General features: G+C 36.7%; 2 protein-coding genes, 1 long non-coding RNA gene and 1 other non-coding gene across 5 annotated transcripts; 1 reads left to right on the forward strand and 3 right to left on the reverse strand.

The window, feature by feature from the left end:
• Nucleotides 1-1403: 1403 nt before the first annotated feature.
• On the reverse strand, nucleotides 1404-1474 carry TRNAG-GCC. Its single transcript has one exon. It is a non-coding gene; the product is annotated as a tRNA-Gly (tRNA).
• Nucleotides 1475-3343: 1869 nt separating this feature from the next.
• LOC111461664 (pentatricopeptide repeat-containing protein At3g18970) lies at nucleotides 3344-4999 on the reverse strand. 2 transcript variants are annotated; one of them, XM_023105272.1, is made up of 2 exons: nucleotides 3567-4999; nucleotides 3344-3497 (listed from the first exon to the last, which is right to left on the reverse strand). In XM_023105272.1, exons 1-2 carry the CDS (start codon nucleotides 4961-4963, stop codon nucleotides 3491-3493), a joined length of 1404 nt encoding a protein of 467 aa, XP_022961040.1. In that variant the 5' UTR covers nucleotides 4964-4999; the 3' UTR covers nucleotides 3344-3490. The 2 variants fall into 2 exon arrangements, with proteins under 2 accessions (XP_022961040.1, XP_022961039.1); XM_023105271.1 differs by having other exon boundaries at nucleotides 3374-3420; nucleotides 3532-4999.
• Nucleotides 5000-11967: 6968 nt separating this feature from the next.
• LOC111461701 lies at nucleotides 11968-15579 on the forward strand. Its single transcript, XR_002713635.1, has 5 exons — nucleotides 11968-12238; nucleotides 14104-14109; nucleotides 14164-14169; nucleotides 14817-14822; nucleotides 15565-15579. It is a non-coding gene; the product is annotated as an uncharacterized LOC111461701 (long non-coding RNA).
• A 6270-nt stretch (nucleotides 15580-21849) lies between these two features.
• On the reverse strand, nucleotides 21850-25189 carry LOC111461721 (kinesin-like protein KIN-14U). The gene is made up of 11 exons (XM_023105345.1): nucleotides 24650-25189; nucleotides 24477-24560; nucleotides 24237-24398; nucleotides 24066-24172; nucleotides 23810-23982; nucleotides 23563-23727; nucleotides 23253-23471; nucleotides 23135-23172; nucleotides 22894-23021; nucleotides 22020-22810; nucleotides 21850-21952 (listed from the first exon to the last, which is right to left on the reverse strand). The coding sequence occupies exons 1-10, from the start codon at nucleotides 24792-24794 to the stop codon at nucleotides 22181-22183; spliced, it is 1851 nt and encodes a 616-aa protein (XP_022961113.1). The 5' UTR covers nucleotides 24795-25189; the 3' UTR covers nucleotides 21850-21952; nucleotides 22020-22180.
• Nucleotides 25190-25232: the final 43 nt, after the last annotated feature.

Consider the following 25232-nt stretch of genomic DNA (forward strand, 5'->3'; position numbering starts at 1 on the left):
GTATTTTTCTGCTACAATCTTCACAAACAGACTTATCGTTCTCACTATTTCTTTATTGACTAGATAACTAGATAAGAAAATCATGTCAATCTTGTTAAATAATTTTGACGCAGGGTATCCCACTTAGATGAAGAAAACATGAAATAATAATGAACTGCGTGGTGGGAGGTCAAGGGTCACTTCAGGCGTGGTTAGAGTATTACTTAACATTCTTGGAGGTCACGGTAACCTTAAGGCATGAGGTGTTTAAAGTTTTGACTTGTTCATGCCCTTAGGATAGCAATCTTGACATAAGGTCATGAACTATAGTCATATGATAATGCATACTTGTAACATACCCTAATTTCTTGGCATGCTTAAAGTTGCCCAAAAGTATACCTATCTTATTTGTGTCAACATATCTCCTCGAGGAGCATAATTCATATATGCCATAAAATATCTCTCGGGTTCATGGAATTTTCATGAATTCTTATAAAGAGATCATTAGGGATACTTTCATCTTTTACCAATTGAATCTGAGTACATACCCCAAACATGTTCGGAATTCTTTTTAATTTCATGCATGAGTTCCTAATAACATTTCATGTCTTCATATTCATAAGTTCACTTAGGGCTTGTGTTGTGCTCTTCTCTTTTGTATTTAGAGCATTTTCTTAGTCTCATAGGTTCTTACGTTCTTGCTCCAAAGATTATTCTTAAGACACAACCATGACATAACTCTTATCATGAGTTTTTAAGCCCTAATCCAAGCTCATAGGCCATGAACACGAGAAATTTCCATAATAGCTTGCATAAGTCTTTATAAAGATCATAACATGTTCTTTGAGATTCTTAGGCAAATCATGAATCCTTATTATGAGTTTTTAGGGGTAGTTTAGTCATTTCTTTTAAGTCTTGGCTTATACCCCAACTTGGTTTAGATTCTTAACTTATCCAAACACCTTGAAATATTAGATAAACCTTTATGTCTTTATAGATAGGTCTTGCATAAAATATTAAGTCATTCAGAGGTTGTTCCGACCTTGAAATATCTTACAAAAATTTTAGGGACATTTTGGTCATTTTATCCTTAGTCTAGCCCCTAAAAGTGCTCCAACGACTTTGAAATCTTCATAACTTCTCACATCCTTGAAAATAGGCCATATAAAAATTCTTAGGTTATTTGGAGTTTACTGCTTCATAAACCAACACTCAAGCATGGTAGGGACATTTTAGTCATTTTGGACTTATCCTTTGTTCTTAACTTAATTCTTCCATATTCATACCTAACATAAATGTTTATATAGAAATCCAACCTATTTCTATAAGTATAACTTGAGATAAAGTCAAATAAAAATAAAAACAAAAACAAAAAAAAGACTAAATATAGCAAAAATATTCACACCAAAAAAAACCAAAAGAACTGCACCAGCCGGGAATCAAACCCGGGTCTGTACCGTGGCAGGGTACTATTCTACCACTAGACCACTGGTGCTTTTTGAAGGATGTTGATTAGCTTAAATATATTAAATAAAAGATTAAACTTTTTTTAAATAATTATATACGAGTTATATGAGTTATATGTCTAATGAAATTACAATTTTGTATCTTATATATCTTATATGCAATAGGTTAATAATAGATTCATGAACTATTGAATATAAAATTAAAAGTTTAAAGATTAACCAGATATTTATTAAATATTTTCTAAACTAATTTTAAAATTTAAGGTTTACTTTTCAATTTAATTCTTACACATAATTATGTCTGACATTACAAAAAAATTACAAATTTGGTCCCTCAAAGACAGTTCAAACATGAAAGATATTAACCAAGAGTCAATTAATAGAAACTGTTTCAACGCCCCAACGAACTATCTAGAATCAAAATCGTTTCATGCCCTCCACAATAAAAGTTGTCATCAAACAAGAGGTCCCTTGCTTGTGAAAATACTCTTAAATAATTCTACTATTGGAATCGAAAAATGCAAACATATACAAACATGCCTCATGACTTTTGGGACTTAAATTCGACGACTCTTTTAATTATCAACTTTGTCTTTCATCGTTTTAAATTAATTCATACAGAATGATAATAATAAGAAAGTGGAGAGACCAAAGTGATCGCACAAACAATTTAGAATAATAATCGTCAGAAAATAATATTTATATTAGATTTCAAGTACTTCCAACCATTAACTAATTTGAGATAATTAGTTGCAATTAGTTATTTTATTTCATAACTAATTTGAGATAATTAGTTGTCATTAGTTAGTTTATTTCCTAACTAATTTGAGACAATTAGATGCAATTAGTTATTTTATTTCATAAAATTTGAGATAATTAGTTGCAATTAGTTATTTTATTTCATAACTAATTTGAGATAATTAATTGCAATTAGTTATTTTATTTCGTAACTAATTTGAGATAATTAGTTGCAAATAATTATTTTATTTTTATGGAGTGAAAACTCATTAAATATTAATTTATCTTTCATTCATCAAATAAATAATCTTAAATTTTAGGAATTTTACATTAAATATCAATTTTAATAATATTATATGAACTTGTAATAGTAAATAATAATAAAAAATAATCAAATTGAAATATTAATTATACCTATTATATTTCAAAAATCAAATACCATAAATTATTTTCAATAAAATATACTAATAATCATATATAATTATGATAAATTATTAATAAAGTAAAAAAATTATTATAATACAATAATTATTAATTTTAATTCAATATAGTTCATTACCATTAATTACAATTAGTAAATTAGTAAATTTAATTTGAGTAAACTATGTTCTAAAATTACGAATAAGCTATTCAAAATTAGTCCAAATAAACAAATAATTGATTATAAATAATCATTAATAGTTATAATAATTGAAAATAAAATTTTTACTAAGTTAATCCAATTAACTAATTAATTAAAAAAGTTGGAATTAATAAATTTTATTTGTAAAAAAAAAATTAAATATATATTTAAATGAATTATTATTAATTAAGCATATTCAAAAATAAAATTACACATCAAAATGAAGGGTAAAAGAGAAAACTCATATTTCTCCATAAATTGGAAGATAATAATCCTAGCATTGGGTCGTTCATACTTTTTCTAATACTATTTCCGTTAAATTATAAATTTAGTTCATAATGATGTTACAGATTATAAATTTAGTTCATAATGATGTTATAAATTTAGTTCATAATGATGTTACAGATTATAAATTTAGTTCATAATGATGTTACAGATTATAAATTTAGTTCATAACAATGTTACAGATTATAAATTTAGTTCATAACAATGTTACAGATTATAAATTTAGTTCATAACAATGTTACAGATTATAAATTTAGTTCATAACAATGTTACAGATGTTTTAACGATGAATTTTTGTTAACTCGTCTCTAACCCCTAGTTTGAACCGAACTATACCCCGTCTCTAACCCCTAGTTTGAACCGAACTATACCCCGTCTCTAACCCCTAGTTTGAACCGAACTATACCCTGTCTCTAACCCCCAGTTTGAACCGAACTATACCCTGTCTCTAACCCCCAGTTTGAACCGAACTATACCCGGCTTTGTTTTGAATCCCTTTGATCTTCATCTCCTCCCTTACAGCCTTCACATTCTCCCACCTTTGAGCAGAAGCATAAACATTCGACAAAGCTACAAAGTCCTCACTTCCATCACACCACTCATCACCAACAACACTCTCCACAAGGAACTTCCCCACCTTCTCTCCCATTTCAACATCGCAATGAACCATACAAGAACTCATCAAACTCCTCCATAACACACCATCAGGCGCCATTGGCATCCCAAGTATCAACTCATATGCCTCTTTCAAGTGCCCACACCGCCCAAGAAGGTCAACAATGCAGCCATAATGCTGCATTTGTGGCACAACACCGAACTTCCTCTCCATTACATCAAACAAATGGAGCCCCTCTTCGATAAGCCCCCCATGACAGCAACCAGAAAGTAGACTTGTGAAGGTTACTGCGTTTGGCTTTACACCATGACCTCCCATTGCTTCCAAAAGTTCCAATGCTTCTTTACCCTTTCCATGAATGGCCAACCCTGTCGCCATCGCTGTCCATGTCAAAACGTTCCTCTGCTTCATCTGCTTAAAAACTAATGAAGCACTGTTGAGACACCCACATTTTGAGTACATATTAACCAAACCAGTACCAATAAACACATCATTTTCAGGGGAATCAATTGTTTTCTCGATGTATGCATGAACGCAAACGCCGGTTTCAAGCACACCCAGTTGAGATGCAGCTGAAAGAAGACAGACCATTGTAGTATCCGTTGGATTGACATCAGAATTCGTTGATTCAACCAACATCGCCCGAAACAAATCCAACGCTTCTAGACCATATTTATGAGCCACCCTTCCACTTTGTGAGCAGTACCCTGCAATCATCGCATTCCAGGTAACATTATTTCTCACAGGCATTTCATCGAACACCTTCCGTGCAGCACCCACATCTTTGTTAATCGCGTAAAAATGAATCATGGTAGTCTGCACCCAAATGTTTGAAACAACCCCACGTTTGAGAATATGAGTATGAATCTGCTTGCCGGTGGTTAACGTCGGCGGCGATGGAGCCCGCGCACAAGCTCCGAGCAGGAAAATGAAAGTGAAATCATCGAATTGGAAGTGAGCAGTGGAGACCGAATTGGCGAAAATGGAGATGGAATGTTGAGGCGGAGCGCATCGTATGAGGGTGTTGAAGAGGAAGAGATTGGTGGGGTGTCGGTGGTGCAGGGATATGGAATGGGCGTAGGCGGTGGCTTCGGGGGAATGCTTGTTGCAGAAATGGGCGATTAATTTGGCGTAAGGGGAGGGGGATTTGAAGGCATTGGTGATCAATTGGGCGTGAATTTGTTTGAGTTGAAGAAGGGAAGAGTTCAGTATGTTGTTTAGGAGATGGATGCAGCTCAGTCTTGGGGATAGGTGCATCTGCGAGGTTGAATTCGAACCCAATCTGTGAGCAAGAAACACGCATGCAGTTATGATATGAATTTATATATTTTTCTAATTATTTTATATTTTTAGAAAATGAAAAAGAATTATTTTATTAAAAAAAATTGAATTAGTTAGTATCAATGTTAATCTTGTTAGAAAGTATTTTCAAAATCGTAACTGCACACATCTACGGCTACCAGATATTGTAGCGTCGTTTGTTATCCTCCCCACCCAATAAATGGTGGTTTGTTCTCCTCCACAACCAATGTGGGACACCTCCACAACCAATGTGGGACATCACAATCCACCCCCTTCTTGTAGGCTCGTTTGTTCTCCTCCCCACTCCACAACCAATGTGGGACATCACAATCCACCCCCTTCTTGTAGGCTCGTTTGTTCTCCTCCCCACACCACAACCAATGTGGGACATCACAATCCACCCCCTTCTTGTAGGCTCGTTTGTTCTCCTCCCCACCCAATAAATGGTGGTTTGTTCTCCTCCACAACCAATGTGGGACATCACAATCCACCCCCTTCTTGTAGGGTCGTTTGTTCTCCTCCCCACCCAATAAATGGTGGTTTGTTCTCCTCCACAACCAATGTGGGACATCACAATCCACCCCCTTCGGGGCCGAGCGTCCTCGCTGGCACTCTTTCCTTCCTCCCATCAATGTGGGACCGCCCCCAAATCCACCACCCTTTGGGGCCCAACGTCCTTACTGGCACACCGCCTCGTGTCTACCCCCTTCGGGGAATAGCATAGCAAGAAGGTTAGCACATCATCCGGTATCTGGCTCTGATACCATTTGTAAGGGCCCAGATCCACCGCTAGCAGATATTGTCTTCTTTGGGCTCTCTTTTGGGCTTCCCTCAAGGCTTTAAAACCCATCTACTATGGGAAGGTTTCCACACCCTTATAAATGGTGGGTTGTTCTCCTACCCTAGCAATGTGGGACATTACAGGTATCAACATATTCTACGGTCTTTATCATCCGTTCATAACGAGATATCTACCTGGGACCTATGGAATATGTTTGTATAGGTGAGTATCATAGTAAACTCTTGGGGAATGATGTAACAATTTTATTTCTAATGTTTGACCTATCCTAGGACCATACTTGTTGGAATAAAACTACTTTCTCTAAAATGATGGGTATACAAATTACTCCGTGTAATATTTGGTTGAGATCGTCTTAGTTTGGTGAATTAACGCTTGACTGGGTCGACCCCGGTACAAATTACTCTCGTTTGGGCCACGGTTGCAGATGGGCGGAAGTAAAACGGGTTAGGTCACGGATCTGGATCGACTCGTCGTGTTAAAGATATTTAGTAATAAATTATAGTTTACCATATATATCATATTTGATATTTTATTACAAGGCAAACATCTAGATATTTGTCTTCTTAGCATAGATATCTTTCCATTTATTGTTATTTCCATTTATTACTATTTCCATATCCTTGTAATTTATTTGATTATAAATAAGATAACTTCCACACCAGGTGTGGTGGATTAATCAAACATTCTTAGTCGGGCTTCGTCTTCTCTACCCAGATTTGTGCGGTTTCCTCTCTCTTGGGTAACGTCGTTCCTGTGACGGTTTTTCCTCGTTTTCTCTTGGTTCCGAGTCTTCTCTCCTCCTTCTCCCCTTTTCTGGCATTGGTTTGGTTCGTGGTAGTCTAAATGTCCATATCTGAGAGGGTCCAAAAATCTGAAAACCTCTCTTCTTCCTCTGGTGGTTTATGACGTGTATGAGGCGTTGAAACTCGTCCCTAGTGTGCGTGCAAGCCTTGGTGGTGTTTTCGTGGCTGGCGTTTTGGGAAGCCTTATGGTGATTTGTGGGAAGGGGAGGGTGTGGGAATGAAAAATCTGGTGTTCGTTGGAGTTTTCGGGTCTCGTTGGAGACCGTGGGTTTTGTTGATTTTTTTTTTATATGGTCCATTACACTTCAGATTTTTGCTTGAAACATGATCATTTTTTATGTCAACTACATATTGTTCAAGTTTACCCTACTAATCTTGAATTTTACACAATGGTGAGTAATGTTATCCACAATATAAAATAACAAATTATTTTAATAAGAAAATGCTCAATTACAAAAACTACGAGCTTTAGGGTACAAATCTCAACACAACCACTCATCTAAGACTTATGGCACAATAGACAGTGCTATTGAGGGAGCTTCGATTGTACATAACGACAAACCTATCTAGTATGATCGAGGGAGAATAGAATTACACTTAATAGGGTGCTTTTGTTTGGTACCATTTAGGGAGTATCAACTAGCACTTAGGAGTAGACACTACCAATTCTAGTAACACTTAGTGGAGAGCCTCCTTAACAGTATTGGGAGCTTGGAATGTTGCTTTGTAGGGAACTTTGCTTTGTTTTGCATCACCTAAGGGAGCACCAACAATAGAGCCTATTAGAGAGGCTGCATAATGGTTGCTAATAGGGAGCTTTGCTGAGAGTGACATGATCATATATGTTTGATCACCATAGAGCTCGAGATTGATGAGGGCATCCCCATTGTTTTATGCGTATTACATGAGATTAGTAACCGACTCACTAAGTTTACCCGTAAACCCTGAAGGTGAAGAATCAATAAAAAGTGATCATACCGTTCAAAATCAATAAAAAGTGATCATACCGTTCAACCTCTCTTGCTAAATTTATTATCAAGGGAAAAAAAAAAAAAAAAAAAAAAAAAAAAAACCTTTCACAAAGCCTTACAAGGTGAGACAGTGATAGAAAGAAGTCCATATGAGTATGATTATTTTGTAACCGATCATAATGTTGGGAATAAAGAAAAAAAAAAAAAAGTTTTTAATTTTGTTAATTTTAGTAAGATTTTTGAAATCTGAGGAGTAGGAAGAAAAGACGGAACAAAAAAAACAAAGGGCAATGATCATAATTTTATAGCGGACAGAGGACAGCCAATTTTAGATTTTAGAAAACCGATAAATTATGCAAGAATAAGTTAAAAATTAAATAGTGTAATAGAAAAGGGCTTTTTAGAATTTATTTTGTCTCCTTATTTCTCGGGTGTGGACATCTCCTTCACAGCCTCGTGAGTGCTATTTTAACAAGTTATTTTCAGAGCGAGTGTTTATTTCTACAAATTGGTATGGGTGGATTGTTATTTTCAACAAATTAGTATCAGAGAGTATTTTATTTCAACACATAAAAAAACAAAAAAAACAAAAAATTCATGCGGTCGTCGGCGACGCCGGAGTTTTCGTTCTCATACAACTGACGACCCTCACCCAACTTCGGGGGTCACCACAACATCAGACCCCGATCCTCAGCCAAACCACTTGCAAGAAAGAAAACAAAAAACATGAGAGTTTGAGAACAACCGAGGACACTCTAGCGAACGAAACCTAATGATAAACCAACGTCGAAACCACCGAACTACACCACGAAAATCATTCTAGAGACCTCTACACGAACTAGAGATAGATTTCGACGTTTCTTACACGTCGTACACCGTCGGAGAAGGAAGACAGAACGTCGGACTTTCGAGCCCTCTCAGATCCGAGAGTTTTAGGTCCTTACGAACCGAACAAAACACAATAAACAAGATTAGGGTGAAGAGGAGACTCGGAAACGAAGGAAAAGGGAGGAAAAAAAAGAACGTCAGAACAGCTTACCGACGAAAGAGAAAAGTTGCCGAAATTTTTTTTGATAGTCGGGCGAAAAAGACTAGCCCCGACCCGAGACCCGGATTTGAGACTCGAATCGGAACCCAAAACCCACTCGCCCCAAAGACAGTCGTTGCCTCGGCCTAACCCATCACCCGTGACTTGAAACCGCAACCAAGAACCAATCTGAGAACCCGTGACCGACCCACGAACTGAAGCCAAGGACCCAATCCATGCTGACGGTCCAAACTGTGCCTCAGCCTAAACCCTCTCAACCCAACGATCAACCTTTGGCCCACCGAAATAAATTGCGGCCCAACAGCAGAGTTCAGCCCAGACCCGCAACTACAACCCGACAACCCACGCCTCAACCTGAGACCGCCTACACACGCGTTACCTCCTGATTGTGTCGTTGTCAGCTTTTGGCGAAAAAACTCCTTAGCTGTGGCGGCTTCCCAGCTCCTCGCAGCTTATTCGGCTCAGGAAACCCATTTCTGACGTGTTCTGCACCATTTCGACTCTCTGACTTGATTTTGATCCCTTTTAAGGTAAAATAGGTCATTTTAAGGCAGTATTTCATAAATTCAAGTTGGAAAATTAATTATATTTGTGAAATACTAACGAAGGTGTTGAATGATCCAATAGGAACCAACCACCAACGAAAGCGAAGAACGTATACGAGGAGCTAGGAGCTTACGTATATATTTAGGGAGTACATTGGCTAAGGCCTACCAAGTAAGTGGCTCTTCCGTCGTAGGTTACGCATTTGTATACTGTATGTTGGCATGTGCCCATGGATTCGCACGTGTCATTAAATTGTATGTTAGACTTATATGCTTTAATACGTAAACTTGTGAAATGTGAATGTATGCTGGTTTAGTATTGATTTGATGTGTGATTTAGTATGATGTGATATTGTGTTTCCTAAATTGTATGTAAAACAACATTCTATGCGTGACATGAAACTACGAACTATAGCATGAAATATAACCCCGTTAGAATTATGCATGATAGGAAAACTAAGAAACAAAAGATATTATGATATGAATGAAATTGATAGCGGGATTATATTTACTAATGATAAAAGTAGAATTATTGGGGACCTCATGCATCATGTGTGCTCATGCATTGGGGGGATACCCCTATTCAATCACGAGGGTACGGACGCGTACACCCAAGGTAGGAGAACGATCATTATATTTTACATAATGCTGCCGTGACGGTTACTAGTTCTAACAGGTGTTCGGCCTAAGGAGCTCCCAGAGTATGCTCGCCTGACAAGGAAAGTGGTTCAACAGTGTGCGAACTAACTGGTGAGTCCATACTCGCACGTATGGGCTGTGTATAGATTATATGGTACACATCCAAATTACCCGTTAGGATAGCACTATAGGAAGATAGATTGAATGATAAGACTCGTGCTACTACATTTTCAGAGAAAGACAAGGCACCCATGTGAGACCGACGACACCATCGCACATCCCGTGACCATGGCACATGCATAGGATAGTTTGTTTTCCATTCACAGTATAGGTTAAATTTCAATTGCATTCATAGTATAGGTTAGTATAAATTGAATTTTCTTTTGCATAGATGGAATTGCAATCGCATAAATAAACCATAGGTTAGTATAAGATGTTTAATTCAGATTTTTTTTTTCCCTTTCTTTCTCTTGTATTTGTTTAATCATGAGATGATAAATGGCAAATTGACGTTGCATTTATAATAAGAGTCCATTTAAAATAAATTCGGCATTAAACGTAAGGGTGTTAAGGTAAATTCCGCATTTAAGATATAGTAATGACCTTAGATTAAATAGGAAAATTTTAGAGTTGTTACCATGTTTGCCCATTTGAATGCTTTGGATATATATTATGTGTTCTAAAGCATTTGTATGATGAGTTTGTATGCCTTTTAACTATTGTTTGCATTTCCTAGTCCTTGAGCTATAACTAGGGTCTATATTGACTATTTTGTGTTGACTAGTACCATGTAGGGATGATGGGGGCATAATCCCTAATGGTGAAATTATCTTGACAGGTTAGGGTTATTAAGTATATAGGATCGCAACATCATTACTATGTCTCGTGGGACATAAAGGGTATTAGCGAGGGAGCTCTAATGTGCTTAATGGGAAGCATGTCTTGCACTTTTCTAGCTTGGAATGATGTAGGAATAGAGAGCTTCTTGGGTGCCATTAGGTGAGCTTTCGACTAGCACTCAGTAAGGCACGTGTGGAGTTATAGAGAGACCCAAGACGTTATCTATAGAGAGTGATGACTCCTCCATACCTACTAGATCCACCCGAAAGCTTGAGACAGATGAGGGTACTCTGACTTATGTGCAGAAAGCGCGATGACTAGATGGACCTTGAAAAGTAGAGACATAAAGTTAAGTGCACCCATAAACCTAACTTAACCCTGATGGGTGATGTACACCTTGGAATGGAAGTGTGCAATGTTCAAGACTCAATAAGCTCGATAGGGCTAAGATAGGGTTATTAAGAATCTCATATCATGGAATTGGACAACTCTAGGAATGTGATGAGCCCGTAGCTTAAGAACATTGAATAGGATAAGTTCGATGAGAGTCTATAAGTAGTTCGCTTACCAAGTATTTTTATATTCATTCTTACTGTACTTTATTTTTCATATAGACCATAGTTGGTTGATTGTGGGCAGGAACGTGCAAGGTTGTGCGACTGTAAAGAGGACCCTTAGATCTGTGTCGTATGTTTACTATTTATGTGTCTTCTATTTTAATTATGTTATTTTGGAACCTCCATTATTTTGTAAATTTTTTTGTATTTGTAACTTACGAAAGTGTTGTCATAACTCTTGATATTGTTTATATTTGAGTGTACTAGTTTGAAATCTTACTCCACTACATCACTCAATTTTAAAATAAAATTTTTTATCATCTACGGTTCATGATTCAAAACCTCATAAGGTGGTTAATTCATTGTTCTTGTGCTCTATTTTCATTTATGTGTAGGGTTAGATACATAGTAATGCTCTACGTATGATCTACACACATGCACATGGGCATACTATGTGGGCTCATTAACATATCATGAGACTGGACTCTGGTAGACATGCACTCATAATGTGAGTGTACGCATCCATACACTAGAGAAGTAATCAATTACTGTATGAGCATACAATATATATCATCCGTACATACATACATTATGATACGTTGTACAATAACATTTTCATACATTTCATAACTTTATTTTGTTGAAGCTAATAATAGTAATTTGAAATTAGTTGTCGGTGTTGGAGGAGGTGAAAGCAATTTTATCCACAAAAATCCCAACCAACTCTGGGAAGGAATGAAATCCTGTCCTATAAAATGACCTCCCTTTCAATCATTCAAATCACTCCTCTCAATCTCACTTAATTTTTGTTGTCACCAACAACTGGTATCAGAGCGATCTTGTAGCAGCAAGAATGGCAGCAGAAAAACAAGTTGAGAGCTACGTTCAGCCCGCCATCCCGAGGTTCGATGGTCACTATGATCATTGGGCGATGTTGATGGAAAATTTTCTCAGATCAAAGGAGTTTTTTGATATGGTGGAGACGGGTTATGAAGAGCCAAATGAAGGCGAGGTGCTCTCAGCTGGTCAACAGCAACTGTTGGTAGCATCGAAGTTGAAGGACCTGAAGGTCAAGAACTATTTATTTCAGTCCATTTATAGGACTATCTTGAAAACAACGTTTCAGAAGAAGACATCCAAGGAAATTTGGGATTCTATGAGGAGGAAGTATCAAGGCTCAATAAGAGTAAAGCGTGCTCAACTTCAATTCCAAATGCAAAAGGGAGAAACGGTGAATGATTATATTGGCAAGGTTATAAGTCTTGCAAGTAAAATGAGGATGCATGGTGATTCAATCACGGATGTTGCGGTCGTAGAAAAGATTTTGCGATCACTAACTCCAAAGTTCGATTACATTGTATGTTCTATCGAAGAAGCAAACAATGTCGAAGAGATGCAAATAGATGAACTCCAAAGCTCCCTGTTAGTACATGAACAGAGACTCAATCGTACAAGTGCAATAGAGGAGATGACAGCCTTAAAGATATCCACACTAGGTGAAACTTCAAGCCCTAGAGGTAGAGGGCAAAGAAGAGGCAGAGGTTGTGGGAGAGGCAGTCGAGAAAGAAGTGGAGATGTTGGCAGGTCAGCAGATCTAGTCAGAAACGATTATGACAACAAAGGCAAGAGACACTTTGACAAGTCTAAGGTGAAATGCTATAGATGTGGACGCCTTGTACATTACAAAAATGAATGTTATACCAGGCTCCAAAAGGAGAAAAAAGATCAATCCAATTTTGTGGAGAGAAGAGAAGAAGAAACATTGTTAATGTCATTCCATGCTATGAAGGTTGCAGATTAAGGTGTATGGGTCGTAGACTCTGGATGCAACAACCATATGACAGGTTGTAAAGAATTCTTCTCAACTCTGGATGAAAATTTTCATACTACGGTTTCTCTTGGCAACAATTCAACTATCCAAGTGATGGGAAAAGGAACCGTAGATATCAAGACTAGAAATGGCTAGGATCGATTGCTAAGATGAAGATGACCACCAACCGTCTATATCCGTTGACGTTAAATATCGTCACCAAAAGTTTAATGGTGAAGAAAGAAGATACCACCTGGCTTTGGCATTTTAGGTATGGTCATCTACACTTCAAAGGATTAAAGACGTTGTCTTCAAAGAAGATGGTAACTGGGTTGCCAGATATTACTCCTCCAACAGAAATTTGTGAGAGCTGGGTAGTAGCAAAACATGAAAAAAATTCTTTTCCATCCGGAAAATCAAGAAGAGCTCAAGCAATTTTGGAGTTGATTCATTCAGACATATGTGGTCCCATCTCTCCAGCATCAAATGCTAACAAGAAATATTTCATGACCCTGATCGAAGATTTTAGTCGAAAAACATGGACTTATTTCTTGCACGCCAAATCAGAAGCCTTTGATTGCTTTAGAAAATTTTGTGCTATTATGAAGACGGAAACTGGAAGAAGAGTCGAGGCTTTAAGAACTGAGAGGTGGAGAGTTCTGCTCGAATGAGTTTATTAAATTTTGTCAAGAGAAGGGCATAAGGAGGCAGTTAACAACAACATATACACCACAACAAAATGGTGTGGCCGAAAGGAAAAACAGGACCATTCTCAACATGGTTCGAAGTTTACTAAATAAAGGAGAAGTCCCAAAGGAATTCTGGCCAGAAGCTGTCGTGTGGTCCGTTCACATTCTCAACCGGAGCCCTACTTTTTCTGTTAGGGATATGACTCCACAAGAAGCATGGAGCGGAAGAAAATCTGCAGTAGACCACTTTAGAATCTTTGGGTGCATAGCATATGCACACGTTCCTGATGAGAAAAAAAAGAAACTTGAGAACAAGAGTTTGAAGTGTATGTTCCTTGGAGTAAACGAGACCTCTAAGGCGTACAAGCTCTATGATCCTTTGATAAAGAAGGTGGTGGTAAGTTGGGATGTAGTCTTTGACGAAAAGAAGACTTGGACATGGGAAAAAAAGATCACTGTGAATCAGCAAATTCCTATGAATCTTGAAGAAGAACAAACTGAAGCCCCTATTTAGCCTCACTATGAGCATGGAGAGAGCTCATCACAAGCTCAACAAGAAGAACCAGTAGAAGAAGATTATGATCATAATCAAAGAAATCCAAGAACAAGAAAGAGACCAAATTGGATGATTGATTATGAGATGGACTATGAATCAAGTGATAGTGGTTATTTTGCATTCTTTATGGATAGTGATCCAATTGTCTATGAAGAAGCGGTAAAGGAGAAGAAATGGAAGGAAGCTATGGACAGTGAAATCAAATCCATAGAGAAGAACAAGACTTGGGAGCTCACTGATCTTCCTAGAGGGCAGAAAACAATCGGAGTAAAATGGGTTTTCAAAATCAAGTTGAATGAAAACGGTGAGGTGGATAAGTACAAGGCGCGACTCGTTGCAAAAGGATACAAGCAGAAGTATGGAATTGATTATAAGGAGGTATTTGCACCAGTGGCACGTCAAGATACTATCAGGCTCATAATTTCTATTACAGGACAGAAATCTTGTTCTATTTATCAACTTGATGTGAAATCGGCCTTCTTACATGGAGAGCTTCAAGAAGAGGTATATGTGGAGCAACCAGAAGGGTTGTTCCAAAAGGCAAAGAGGAAAAAGTATACAAGTTGAAGAAAGCTTTGTACGGTTTGAAGCAAGCTCCGAGGGCATGGTATAGTCGCATTGATTCTCATTTTGAAAAGATGGTATTCACTAAATGCTCGTATGAACATACGTTGTATGTGAAAACTGAAAAGGGAGGTAACATTATCATTATTTGCTTATATGTTGATGATATAATATTTACTGACAATAATGAAGAAATGTTTGAATTTTTTAAGAAGAACATGATGAAGGAATTTGAAATGACAGATCTTGGTTTGATGAGATATTTTATTGGAGTAGAAGTTACTCAAACTCCCACAGGTAACTTTATCCGTCAGAAGAAATATGCGCAAGAATTACTTGAAAGATTTAAATTGGATGAGCGCACATTTGGAACTCCATCAGAATTGGGTTTGAAGTTGCATAAGGATATTGACGGGCGAGAGGTTGATAATAGGTACTTCAAACAAATTGTGGGAAGTTTGATGTACCTAACTTCAACAAGACCAGACATCATGTATGCGGTTAGTATGATAAGTCGTTACATGGAGCATCCAACGGAAAAACATCTCAATGCAACAAGAAGGATACTTCGTTATGTGAGACATCTCAGTGCAGAAGAAGGATACTTCGTTATATGAGAGGAACCTTTGATTTGGGGGTATTCTACAAGAAAGGAGATGATCCGAAGATGGTTGGCTATACAGATAGCGACTATGCAGGTGATATAGATGTTCGTAAAAGTACTTCAGGAAGTATTTTCATGATAAGTTCAGGAGCTATTTGTTGGTCTTCAAAGAAGCAACATATTGTAACACTCTCAACTATAGAAGCAGAATTTGTGGCAGCAGCAACATGCTCGTGCCAAGCAATTTGGTTTAGAAAAATGCTTGAAATTCTTAATCAGAAGCAACCAGGTACAACGGTTATATATTGTGATAATATTTCAACTATTAAGTTGTCTAAAAACCTGTGTTGCATGGAAGGAGTAAGCACATCGATGTTCGATTTCATTTCTTACGTCATTTGTGTAAATAAGGCATTATTGAACTCAACTTTTGTCGAAGTGATGAACAAATCGCAAACCTATTCACAAAGTCCTTGAAATAACTATTGTTCGAGAAGCTTAGAAGAAAGATGGGGATGTGCAGAATCCAAGATGTATATCAAAAAGATGAAGTGAGGTCCTAAACTGATTTCTACGAGGGTGTTTGAAGCTAATAATAGTAATTTGAAATTAGTTACCACTGAGGACAATTTCATCCACAAAAATCCCAACCAACTCCGTAAATGAATGAAATCCCGTCCTATAAAATGACCTCCCTTGCAATCATTCAAATCACACATCCTCTCAATCTCACTTCAATTTTTGTTGTCACCAACACATTTCATATGACATCTATTCATAGTCATAGTGTTATGTATAAATGTCCAAATTAAATTCATATTCATAGTGTCTCGTAAGATATATATATATAGATATATATATATATATATATATATATAGATATATATATAAAATCGTGTTCATGGTAATAATAAATTTTTATCATATTTAATAAAATTCTGAAGTGTCCCATGACTGACTTCTCACCCCGCTCGTCACTCTCATACCGAGCTTATCTTTACCTGAAAATAATTTTAAAAACAGGATGAATGTAAAAAAATTTATAATTAGTTTTGATTTTATTTAAAATTAAAAAGAAATAAAGGTTAAAGCAAACTTGCATCGAAGAAATATTGAGAAAGTATGGCAAGTTTTCTTTTATCTTCTTGCCCTTCAACAATTCGAGTAAACTACTGTGAAACTAGAGAAGAAGAAGAAAACCCTAATCCAGCAGTTGTTGACAGCAGAAGGAAAAGGAAACCAACAAGGATTGATTAGGGCAAAGAGGTGGACGTGAGAGCTCAAGAGAAGGGAACTTCCATTGACAAACGGCAACAAACCGGGATAACCCTCTCTTTCCTTATTCTCTTTCCTTATTCCATCAATTTTACATGATGAAGATGTGGATTCCTCTGTTTAATTCAGTTTGTATGGAGAGCTAAACTTAATAGGGGAGGGGAGAGAGTTTTATATACTTTAAGTATGTTGACGGTATGATTTTAGTTTATTAAAGAGTTGTTGTTAATGATTTACATGTATGTTTAATTAGCTACGTTACATACATAGTTGTTCTCTTATTCGGGAGAAGAGAGGGAGCAATGAAATCCTCTTTAATACTCTAGTTCCATGGCAAGGAGACTTGAAGGGTAATAGAAGGGTTATAAATTATTCTTCTCCTACAGCCTTGTTAATAGAAATACAACGATTATGGAAATAATCACCATTCATGACCCTCAAAAGTGGGCTTGAGAATCTATTAAAAGGACTCAAATCTACCACAAAACTCAACAACTTATCTATTTAATCTCTCTTAGCAGAACCTTCCTCATTATAGTTGATTTTCTCATCATTTTCTGTTTTTTTACGGCAGTGGCACTCTGTTTTAGTTTTGTTTGAGTAGTTAAAATCACCAACACCCGTTGGAATGTTACCAAAAACTCACTTAAATTCCAGCTATAAAATTAACCAAAAAGATAGGTTCCCTGTGGAATCGATAATTTACTTATTACTTGCTACTTGTGATAGTGTATACTTGCACTTATTCTTGTGAATTTTACATCATTTTATTATATACATCCACAAGCGATCAATTATGTTTATGTTATGTTATAATATGTGAATTGTATGATAATAATTGTGGTACGATGTGTTCAAGGATATGTTTGAGATAGGATACGAGAAAGATGCACAAAACGAAATGAAACGATAGGAGTAAGATACATTGATGAAACGTTAAGATTAGGTTACATACCGAAGTGCTATGGATAGGAGAGATTGATGAAAGAATATGGTTAGGATATGTATAGAAAGAGATAGGTCTGTGATAAGTTGATAGAATGATAGCGTTAGGATGCGTTCCTGTGATGATATGACTAATGTACGTTCACATAACGATATGACTGTGATAGGTATAAGAACGTTAAGGCTATGATAAGTTAGGAAACAATATGACCACGAAGTGTTTAGGATATGACATGTTTATGATACGATATATTGTGATGTGATGTGTTATATTTAGATTGTTTTGTGTGACCATTGAGGTAATTGTTGTATGAATTGCATGTTATGAAATGACATGTTAAAAGCATGGAGCATTCTATTATGTTTTCTAAATTGTTATATTCGCATGTGCTTGCATTAACCCCAATAGTGAGGTCACTTATTGAGTATTTCTTTAAATACTTAAGTCATGTGCTACTACATTTTTCAGGTTAAGGCGAGGCATCCCTGTACGGCTAACGACGGCATCACAACTCGAGACCATGACACATGTATAGGATAGTGGTATTTATTTTCTTAGACTTAAGCTAAAATAGGATGTTTTTAACTTAAACGCTTATTTATTTTATTTGGTCTTTTGTTGTGTCATTTTTAAGGATGTTTTCGAAACACGTAAGTGTTTTCGGAACACGTAAGTCCATGGCTGCGTTTTAAGATAAATGATATGTTTTATGGAATTTAAATGAAGTCTTTCGCATTCAATGTTTAGGATATGTATATAGTAGCGACCTTAAATTAAGTAGAAAATTTTGGATCATTACATAATAAGTAAATTATCGATTCCACATAGAACCTATTTTTTTAGTTAATTTGATCGCTGGAAATTAAGTGAGTTTTTGGATGATGTCGAAAAACAGAAAATGATCATAAAATCAACTATAATGAAGAAGGTTCGGCAAAGAGAGATTAAATAAATAAATTGTTGAGTTTAGTGGTTGATTTTAGTTCATTTTAATAAATTCTCAAGCCCACTCCCCAAGGTCATGCATGATAATTATTTTCATAATCGTTTGTAAAGCTGTTGGAGAAGAATTATTTCTAACCCTTCTATTAGCCTTCAAATCTCCTTGCAATGGAACTCAAGTATTAGAGAGGATTTCATTGCTCCCTCTCTTCTCAGAACAAGAGAACAATTATGGATGTAAAGTAGCTAATTAAACACATATGTAAATCATTAACAACAACTATTTAATAAACTAAGATCATACCGTCAACATACTTAAACTATATAAAACTCTCTTCCCTCCCCTATAAAGTTCAACTCTCCATACAAACTGAATTAAACAAGGAATCCACATCTCAATCATGTAAAATTGATGGAATAAGAAAAGAGAATAAGGAAATTGAGAGTTATCCTACTTTGTTGTCATTCGTCAATGAAAGTTCCCTTCCCTTCCCTTGAGTTCTCACGTCCACCTCTTTGCCCTAATCAATCCTTGTTGGTCTCCTTTTTCTTCTGCTGTCAATAGCTGCTGGATTAGGATTTTCTTCTTCTTTGGTTTCATAGCAGCAAAGGCTACTGCTGTCTAATCCGATTTTTCTCCCAAAGTGTGGCTCCCCTTCTTTTTTAGGTATCCTTTTGCTTTTATAATGGTTGTTTCTTCTCATTTAGGGCTGAGAAATGATAAGATCGTCCACCAAGGATATTTTAATTTGGTAGTCAATGACCCACATGGACTGCTGATGTGGATTAAAATTTTCATGTCATCTCCCAAAAGTTTGCGTTTTGAATTGCTTCAGCATCAGAGTCAGCAATTTATTTCTAGATGCAAGGGGTGTTGTTTCCAGATTTGCTACAGCATCATGGTTCAGCATGAATGTTCTTGAATTTTACCAAATAACTCTATTACTACAATTAAGCTCGATTTATGCAAATTGAATTTCTTTTTATATTAAACCACAATTGACTATTTCATCTATACTAATTAGAATAAATGGAGCAATTAGTGAGAAAATGGTGAGTATGATTGCAAAATTAACTATAAAAAGGTTTGATATAACTCTACCTTCGGAGAGTTATCAATAGGCTAAAAAAACTATAAATTTTGCTTAACCTTAAACTAGGCTCGTTTCTGGAGTTAACTATCATGATACTAGGTTAATTAGGTTTTTAGTATATTTCTAATCATAGGCCTCTTTTCCTAATATACACTTAAAAGTACTATTTGATATTTGTTCATGCACGTTTGAGCTCGCGGTTCTCGATCTTTCCGAAGTTGTTTCCTTTTAAATTTCTTTGGTAGGCTGAAAATTATGTCTAGTTTCTGGAACAATAAACAATTTTATGAGAACTAAGTCTAAACGAGAGTGAATCGGCCTAAACAGTGAGTAAAGGTCATCAATTCAATGCTTTGCATCTTGACTCGTGTTCATAATTGCTTTTAACGACCTTCCCAATAACTATTTATTCCTCATGATTCTTAATAACATTCAAATCCCTCTCAAGTGTGTAAAAGTCATAGACCCATTTGGAATCATTTATATGCATAAATCTTCGGATTAACCATTGGGGACATTTGAATCATTTCTCTTAAGCCTTAATTTATACCCCTAACTTGGTTTAGGTTCTAAACTTGATCCTTGAAATCTTATTGGTTGGGACAATCCAAGACATTTTTAGGCCTCGATTCCTTCATGAAATTTCTTCCCTATCTTCCCATCAAGTTTAAGAAATAGATTTGGAAGAACAACTTTGTGGGCTACCAGTTTTTCGCTTGAAACTCTCGAGCCCATACCTTGATGGGGACCTCCTTGGGCCTCGATTTCTTCATGAACAACTTTGTAGGCTACCAGGATTGATTTATACAATGAGATGGTTGGTAGAAGCTTAACTTTAGATTACCCTCAATCTTGCTTAAAATGAACCTGCCTCAATCCTGAGCTATTCACTCTTTGTGATCTTTATGAAAAATACTCCTCATCATCCAAGGGAGCGTTTAACATAGGTTTGGAGTCTCGAATTTGCTCATAGCCTTCAATATGCTCATGCCACTTTCAGCTCTCAAGTCCTTCACAAAACTTGTTGGGGAGCTCACCTAGAACGTATAGGAATTGTTTTGAGGGAATTTGATAGACTATTGCTCTCGAATTTTGGAAAACCCAAGAGTGTCATACCCATAAAGTAGAAACTGGATTCTTATCTCAAATGTTCCTTATTTCTTTTCCATAAAGTAGAAATTCTTTGTGAGACATGTTGGCATTCCAGCCTTTCTTCTCTTTTTATAGCCTACCCGAAAGAGAATCTAGTATTTCTTGGTCGTAAATATCTAAATAGGACGAACCGCCCTGATATGGAAATCACTTCAAGGGGAGCAAGATTCGGATTACCTTGTTGATCAAATATCTCAAGGCAAGAACACTTGTTTGAGATTTGAATCACTCCACAAGTAATATCGATCATGTCTAACTTGAATGATTTTTGTTGATCAAATATCTCAAAGTAAGAACACTTGTTTGAGATTCGAATCACTCCATAAGTAAGATTGATTATGTCAAGCTTAAATGATTCTACATGTAACCTAAATTACATAGAATTGCAAAGAAACTTAGCCATGGGCTAAAGAGGAGCACAAATGCTCCGTTTACCCTATTTTTCAAGTCTACTTACAAATACAACATACATGATTTTATATAGCCTCAAAATAAAAACGCATTTCAAGACTGGTAACATTCATACGTAAGACCATAATTAACCATGATGTAAATGTAACTAAAGTAAATAAAAAGTCCTAAAATACATTAATGAAACATCATAACTCTAAATTATGATCCACCCACAATTTATAACAATGAAACTTCATTCTTCTTCAATGTGTCATGAATTGAAACATCTTTGGATAATTTTGACAACATTTTCTTCGCATCTTCCCTAAAGTTTATATTGTATGATTAATGTCTTGGTTCATATCACACCCCGTGGTTTGCTTCGGAACAAAACAATTAGAATTAGGCTCGTTGAACTGAAATGGGTATTTTCCATACAGGGGAGGGGATCTTACAATGGAGAAGATCCGTCGACCTAAGAGGAAGAGAAGGGTCTATCTATTTTACTTAGTTATTCAGTTAAATCAATGATTCGGGTGATTCGTCCCTTAACACGATGATACATTTTATTCCCTCATAAGCACCTTTTAAGGCATGCCAAACACATAAGAAACAAACTCAATGATACCCACAAAACATATAAGAAAATGTTAACCAAATATGAGTTACAAATATCATGTTAACAAAATGTTAACCAAACCAAACAAACAAACCTAGAAAAAGGGGCAATGAACAGTGAAGGATCATGTAAAAAATTCAACAGATCCCCACACCCAAACACCCAATTAGTCAAACTAAGGAACCCTTTCTTCCTAAACTCTTTTTCCTTTATGCTCTATTTTCACACACAAATGAAACCACTTCAATCAGCACAAACAAAAACAGGGCCAAAAAAAGTTAACACGAAATACATATCGACAAGTTTCTTTCGGTCGAAAACGGTTAGATTAGATCAGACATCCTTCTCCGGTGACGAGAAACCATAACTTTCAAGTTCGAATCAGACGAAGTTACCAATTTGCTTTGCGGCCATGGCAATGGCAATGGGTCTTTCTTTAGTTCTGGGACGTTCACTTGAGGAGCTTCTGTTGAGAGGGTGTCGGGTTCGACGTACCTCGACTTCTTATTTGATATGTGTAAGCTTGCTCTTATACGAAAATCCGAGTAACTCATTGACTGGGAACTCGAGAATTGGACAGAGCTTCTTGTTCCAAATCTCGAAGTTTTTGCTCTCCCTGTCGCCACTTTGTTTTCTGCAGAACTTTGCCTTTGTCGACTCGCCATTGTCGACGTCATGAAACGAGGCAAAGAATTCGAAACTATACTTTTACTTGAAACTTTAGGCTTTCTTGGAGTGACAATGACTTCCTTCTGATCTTCCCCGAGCGCTATATGGTTCGTGTTTGGAGTTTCGACGAATGGATGATGCTCGGTAGAAAATCGCTTCTTGTTTTCGCTTAATAGAAACTCGGCTTTCTGTATTTGGTTCTTGAGTTTTTGGCATTCCTCCTGAGCTTCCTTCATGGTTTCATCCAGCATTGCAATTTTTTTCTCTCTTTGCTTCTTCGAGTCCTAAACGATCCATTTGAATTCTTAGCCAAATTCCAAATCAAAAACAACTTCGAGAAACTACTTAGGAAATTCGAGAATTCTACCTCCTGTAATTCTCGACTCGTTTCGATCGCTCGTGCTCTCTTTGCAAAACTTAACGAGCATATCGTCTCTGCAACATCTTCTTCACAAGGACTTAAATGCACAAGCATTAACACCTTTGAACCGTCACCTATACGAATCGTTCAAACTCATACGTCACTTCCGAGGATAAATTTTCAAGAGGGTCGATGCTTTAAATTAGTTCGAAAGCATATATTCATAACAAGATCATAAAGAAGATACCTAAGGAATCTTTGAGTATTTGAGTTAGCTTGCTATTTCTGCAACCAAAGAAAGAAAAATCGAGTTTCATCAGTGACGGGAAGCTATGATAAACTCAGGTCGCTAATCGAAAACTTGCCTGTAAGGAACATGACCCCTCTTCCTCCTTAGAGCTGCAATAACATCACCCAAAGCCGAAAGAGAAAGATTTATCGCTCTTCCCTCGTCGAGCGTTAGACCACATGCCCCGGTTTTCAACAATCTTTCACTTCCTCCCAAATCCACCATCCATAGTTTGCTTACTTCGGTTTTAGCTTTTGAACCGTCCACGCAACGATACATGGTGACCTTTGTTAAGCTAGATATATGAAGCTAAGAAGATAATGTAACTATCAAGCCAAAATAATCCATTAAACGAATTAGGGAGTACTGATTCGTGAGAAACGCACCAGTGTGATCGGCTAGATGTTTCATTCACATTAGTCCACGAAGTCGATCGAACCCGTCTTCCTTTATTATACCACCATTTAGCCTTTTCAAAGTCGGGTATCGGGACTTCGGTTAGGCCCTCGATCTCAACGAATCCCTTTTGATCTGTTTGAATGTTGAGATTGCTGTAGTAGAGTTAGCCATTCATAGTAAGCAAATGAATAAGGTCACCAGTTAAATGCATTATGGATCAATTCTAGCATTTACCATCGTTCATACATTCTTGAGCCTGCTTTTGGAGCCAGCAGGTCCCTCAAACTACCCATGTAAACCTCCAACATACTCATGGAAAACGTTACGGTCGACGAGGCGCCCATGGACGTTTGAAAGAGCATCTCAAGCGCACGGGGGACTATTCCCGGCTCCTCCATTCTACCATCCTGCTCGATTGTCACGTTTCATCAATTACCATCACCAGAGAAACACAATTTCCTCAACATTACAGCAATTTTTCGTTACTAACCATGGTATATGTCTTGCCCGTACCCGTTTGACCGTAAGCTATTATACATACATTTCGACCATCAAGAGCGGATTGGATTATCGGTTCGACCTCAGAATAGACTTCCTCTGCTCAATTTTTCAAGATTCAATACTCATTCAAAACACATATCAATAATAGATTAGAGCTAACCTTGGGATGCTTCTTTACAAAAAACCTTATCGAATTCGAATTCCTTTCTAGTTCCCGACGATCGAACCTTGACCTTATCTCGTTCCAACAAAACGGGCTCACAAATTCTTCTCCGATCCGTCAGTAAAAACGGACGAACACGACAAAACACACGAATACTACCTGAAATAGAGTTGATTTACTAAAGCTACATCTAACAAACAAGTGCATTCTAAAGTTCATCACTCATTTCTTCACTACCTTTAATGTCTAGAATCTTATTCAATGCGTCTCTACGCTTCTCGTTCGACACGCTCAACTTCAATCTCAATTGTTCAATCTCACCTAGTGATAGATAATAACCAAGTCAATCCAGCCAGTTCTACAATGAACAAACAACAGTAATAGCAATAACTCTGTTACAATAAGCTCACCTTCTAGATTGAGTATTGATTTCTGGAGCTCAGTGTTTTGATGCTCAGGAACAACACTCACATCTGTACACAACAAAGTTGGAGGGACGCCATTGAAGGAATCCAAGTTCGATCCAACAGGGGAAGATGAGTTCATCGACTCCATAACAATGAAGAACACAACAAGATCTGTTCCTGTTCTTCACAAATCAACAGGAAAATACCCAAATACCCAAAACCAAGAACGATTCACCAAACAAAAAACATTAATCATCAAAACCCAGATCAAAAAAAGTTAGAAGAACAGATTAAAAGGGTTTGGGGTAAAGGATTTGAAAGTACAGGAAAAGGGGAAGAAGCCCTAGAATACGAAGGAAATCAATAAGAACAGTGAAGAACAGAGAAAAAAACCTAAGAAATGTTGGGAAATGGAGAGAAAAAAGGAAGTGGGTGAGGGAGAAAATTTCAAAAGATTCAATAATTGAACACTCCACATGGACTCTGATTGAAATTTCTTCTTACAGTTGGGGGGACAAGAAAGAGCACCAAGAAAATGGTTTTTTTTTTTTTTTTTTTTTTTTTTTTTTTTTTTTTTTTTTTTTTT

This window comes from Cucurbita moschata, unplaced genomic scaffold, assembly GCF_002738365.1.
Source record: "Cucurbita moschata cultivar Rifu unplaced genomic scaffold, Cmos_1.0 Cmo_Scf00025, whole genome shotgun sequence".
Lineage (NCBI taxonomy): Eukaryota > Viridiplantae > Streptophyta > Magnoliopsida > Cucurbitales > Cucurbitaceae > Cucurbita > Cucurbita moschata.

Bases quoted from the DNA above. Each gene is read 5' to 3' on its own strand.
- LOC111461664 (XM_023105271.1), bottom strand. From the start codon at position 4,963: ATGCACCTATCCCCAAGACTGAGCTGCATCCATCTCCTAAACAACATA.
- LOC111461721 (XM_023105345.1), bottom strand. From the start codon at position 24,794: ATGGAGTCGATGAACTCATCTTCCCCTGTTGGATCGAACTTGGATTCC. The intron at 23,022-23,134 runs GTATCTTCTTTA...CGATTCGTATAG, and splicing joins AATACTCAAAGATTCCTTAG to GTGACGGTTCAAAGGTGTTA. The intron at 22,811-22,893 runs GTAGAATTCTCG...TGGATCGTTTAG, and splicing joins CGAGTCGAGAATTACAGGAG to GACTCGAAGAAGCAAAGAGA.